Source organism: Leguminivora glycinivorella, chromosome 3 (assembly GCF_023078275.1).
Source record: "Leguminivora glycinivorella isolate SPB_JAAS2020 chromosome 3, LegGlyc_1.1, whole genome shotgun sequence".
NCBI lineage: Eukaryota > Metazoa > Arthropoda > Insecta > Lepidoptera > Tortricidae > Leguminivora > Leguminivora glycinivorella.
This window is the reverse complement of record NC_062973.1, coordinates 70,544-74,372: the sequence shown is the minus strand read 5'-3', so window position 1 is coordinate 74,372 and position 3,829 is coordinate 70,544. Positions and strand designations below refer to the sequence as shown.

The 3,829-nt window shown below is 46.4% G+C and overlaps 1 protein-coding gene across 1 annotated transcript; it reads left to right on the top strand.

Moving 5' to 3' along the window:
• The first annotated feature begins 2,187 nt into the window (after positions 1–2,187).
• LOC125242757 lies at positions 2,188–3,829 on the top strand. Its single transcript, XM_048151688.1, has 2 exons — positions 2,188–2,355; positions 3,194–3,829. Exons 1-2 carry the CDS (start codon positions 2,188–2,190, stop codon positions 3,827–3,829), a joined length of 804 nt encoding a protein of 267 aa, XP_048007645.1.

Sequence of the window (3,829 nt, the reverse complement as noted above, 5' to 3'; positions counted from 1 at the left end):
TTTTTTAGTTCTTTGTGTGTGTCTTTTTGACATACTAAAAATATAGTAAAATATATTTATGCAAAATGCGTTTTTTCGACCGCCAAAAGTTGTATGAAAAATTACTATGGAAAAAAAATCCTAAAATTTAAAAATCGTCTCTGGTATCAACTTATGGGGAATTAGGCGGCAAATTTTTTTATAGCGTTGATGTTTAGCAAAAATATAAATATTTTTCACTATTTTGGTAAAATAAAAAATGATAAAAATCATAAATTTGATGAAAGGAAGTAATTAAAACATAAATATCAGCAATGCAATTTTTTTCATATTTATTATGTCCCACACCATGGTAAATACGGGTACGATCCGCCTGGTGATTAACAGTTACGGTAGCCTATGACGCCTGCCAATCTAGAGCCTCCACATGCGCGTTGCTGGCCCTTTAGGGTACCTTTCCACTAGAGATGCGCAACGTGATAGTGTTTAATATCCACCAATCATGTTCACTGTTCACAAAGCGTAGCGCTAGTAGGAACGGGTTCGACTAAGCTGATTGTGGATATCAGAAGCATCCATAACACATCTCTGGTGGAAAGGCACCCTTAACAGTCCTCAGCTAGCTCGCAGGATAACGCGCGTCCGCGGGAGAAAAATCCTCCTAAGCCTACATCGAAAACAGATGCCTTAATCTCGCTGTCCTAGGCTCTAAGTCACGCGGCCCCGGTAGCCCAAAGAAGCGCTGGCTGGACGTCGTGGGAGCGGACATACAAGAGAACAATCTCACGTCTAAGTATGCTGAAGACCGGGCAAAGTGGAGAAGACTGAGTAGGAAAGCGGACCCTGGCGCAAGGCCGGGAAAACGCTAGGTTGAAGAAGAAGAAGCCGCAGTGTGCGACCATATACGGGTCCAGGGTGTGTGGATGCGCAGATTTAGGACTAGAAAAACCGATGATTATTAGGTTTTGGTTTTCTCTCGTGTTCAATATAATGCTTTATCGACAGTTTTTTTACGGGATGCGACAATTTATATACTTATATTGAACCCCACCAAAATACAAGTTCATGGTAAATACGGTTACCCAATAGGAGGATTTTTCTCCCGCGGACGCGCGTTATCCTCATAGCAGCCGTCATAGGCTACCGTAACTGCTAATCACCAGGCGGATCGTACCCGTATTTACCATGGTGTGGGACATATGAAAAAATTACATTGCTGAAATTTATGTTTTAATTACTTCCTTTCATCAAATTTATGATTTTTATCATTTTTTATTTTACCAAAATAGTGAAAAATATTTATAATTTTGCTAAACATCAACGCTATAAAAAAATTTGCCGTCTAATTCCCCATAAGTTGATACCAGAGACGATTTTTAAATTTTAGGATTTTTTTTCCATAGTAATTTTTCATACAACTTTTGGCGGTCGAAAAAACGCATTTTGCATAAATATATTTTACTATATTTTTAGTATGTCAAAAAGACACACACAAAGAACTAAAAAAACCAAACTTCGGTTCTGTGGTAATTATTATGACCCCCAAGGCCATATCTCCTCTACTATACGACCTTCGCTCTCGTCACCCTATAAGCATTTCAGAATGCAACAACAAAGAATAAACAAAATGAATGCAATTTATGCATAAAATACAAACGCAGCTGTGATTGCCGTTAGGTACAATTATTTTTATGTAGGTAAATAATTGATATCTAAGAGTTATTATGGGGTTGAGTCGCGCTAGTCGGCGTGGCGCCGAGCGGCGGCGGCAGCGTTGCATTGTACGGGTTGCTGAAAGCAATTCGTCACATTTATCCATATTTGGGTATAGTATCAATGTATCATCGACTACCTATGCTTTTCCGGAAAAATAAATATACACCTACATTTATTTGTGTAATATAAAAATAAAAGTGAGCTATTTTTGCTGCCAGTACCTAATTGTTTTTCTGCTTATAACTAGTTTCCTCAAAAAAGATAACATGGAATTTTGTGGCGATTGACTATCGTTAGTTTTTTTTTGTTTTTAATAAGCTTTTTCGAATGTAATTCCTTATTAAAATATTATAAACATAATAAAAAAAATGTCAAAACATTCAATAAATAGTATAAATACCAAAGTGCGTGGAGTTTAGTGAGAAATAAAATATAGTTGTAATAGTGGTCATATTATCAGATGCAGCATCGTGAGTGAAAGTGCGTGGCGGGATGCGTACATGGGGCTTGCGGGGTGCGGTGGAGCGCGGCGGGGGCGGGGGAGGGCGCGCGCGCTATGTGGGTCAGGGCCGGGGCGCGACGCACGCGGCCGCGAGGACACGCCGCGCCGCCTGTGACGGATGCTGGGCATACTCGCCTCGCCGCTCACCGCGCCGGCAGGTGATCACGGCATCCGTGGGGCTGCGGCGGGGAGCCGGCTATGCAGGCGGATTTATACACACAGACGCCTCAACCGAATATGCTGTTATTAAACACGACTGAAATAAGATTTTAGTACAACTAATTTTTTGGTTTCAACCGAGATTTTATCATTGACAGTACTTCCCATGGGCAACTAATACACTCCCAAAAATGTTAAAACCCCTCAACGCAATTACCTACCTTATTGTTTTATGACTAAATTCTTACGGCTACCTACTGTCTCAATCATCAGGTTAGATCCATGGTTTTATTAATGTCCCTACTTAAGTTTTGACCTTAGACCTCGAAAAGTCACTTCTGATTTCGAATTGTTCCAAAAGTTTTACGACAGTTGGTTGTCGCTCAAGTTTTGACGTAACAGACAAGATACACAATTTCAAAGTTTTCTCTTAATAAATTCTTGGAAAGTTTTGGTTGGTAGGTAGGTATATACCTCTATATATTTGTCGTTCTACGTTTACTTTAAAAAGACCGGTTCCGTAGCATTGCTGCCACGTGCACTTCGTTAATTACCTACTTCCCAAGTCATTTTTGCCAAAGGTTCGTTTTAAAATGGATACTTAAGTATCAAGAACCTGATGAGTGTACAACTTATACATGTATAACCGGATCAACGTGTAGCATGTGCTAGATAAGCGCCGTTCATAAAAGCCTTTGTTATTGGACCGCGCCCAGTCTCCAGTTCCCAGTCTGAGAAAATGAGTTTTTAATGAATGGCGAATGTTTCGGGGAGTTATCGTTATCCTAATAGAAGGGTAATTAGCCACAATTAGTAATTAGCGTAACGAGTGTCTAGGCGGCGGCGGCGCGGCGGCTCGCAGCAGCGGCCGCGGCGCTGCGCCTGCACTCCTGCAGCCTCGTCGTCTCGGCGGCGGCTCGCAGCAGCGGCCGCGGCGCTGCGCCTGCACTCCTGCAGCCTCGTCGTCTCGGCGGCGGCTCGCAGCAGCGGCCGCGGCGCTGCGCCTGCACTCCTGCAGCCTCGTCGTCTCGGCGGCGGCTCGCAGCAGCGGCCGCGGCGCTGCGCCTGCACTCCTGCAGCCTCGTCGTCTCGGCGGCGGCTCGCAGCAGCGGCCGCGGCGCTGCGCCTGCACTCCTGCAGCCTCGTCGTCTCGGCGGCGGCTCGCAGCAGCGGCCGCGGCGCTGCGCCTGCACTCCTGCAGCCTCGTCGTCTCGGCGGCGGCTCGCAGCAGCGGCCGCGGCGCTGCGCCTGCACTCCTGCAGCCTCGTCGTCTCGGCGGCGGCTCGCAGCAGCGGCCGCGGCGCTGCGCCTGCACTCCTGCAGCCTCGTCGTCTCGGCGGCGGCTCGCAGCAGCGGCCGCGGCGCTGCGCCTGCACTCCTGCAGCCTCGTCGTCTCGGCGGCGGCTCGCAGCAGCGGCCGCGGTGCTGCGCCTGCACTCCTGCAGCCTCGCTCCGTCGGCGTGCAGCTGGTAA

Bases quoted from the DNA above. Each gene is read 5' to 3' on its own strand.
- LOC125242757 (XM_048151688.1), top strand. From the start codon at position 2,188: ATGCGTACATGGGGCTTGCGGGGTGCGGTGGAGCGCGGCGGGGGCGGG. The intron at 2,356-3,193 runs GTGATCACGGCA...ACGAGTGTCTAG, and splicing joins GCCGCTCACCGCGCCGGCAG to GCGGCGGCGGCGCGGCGGCT.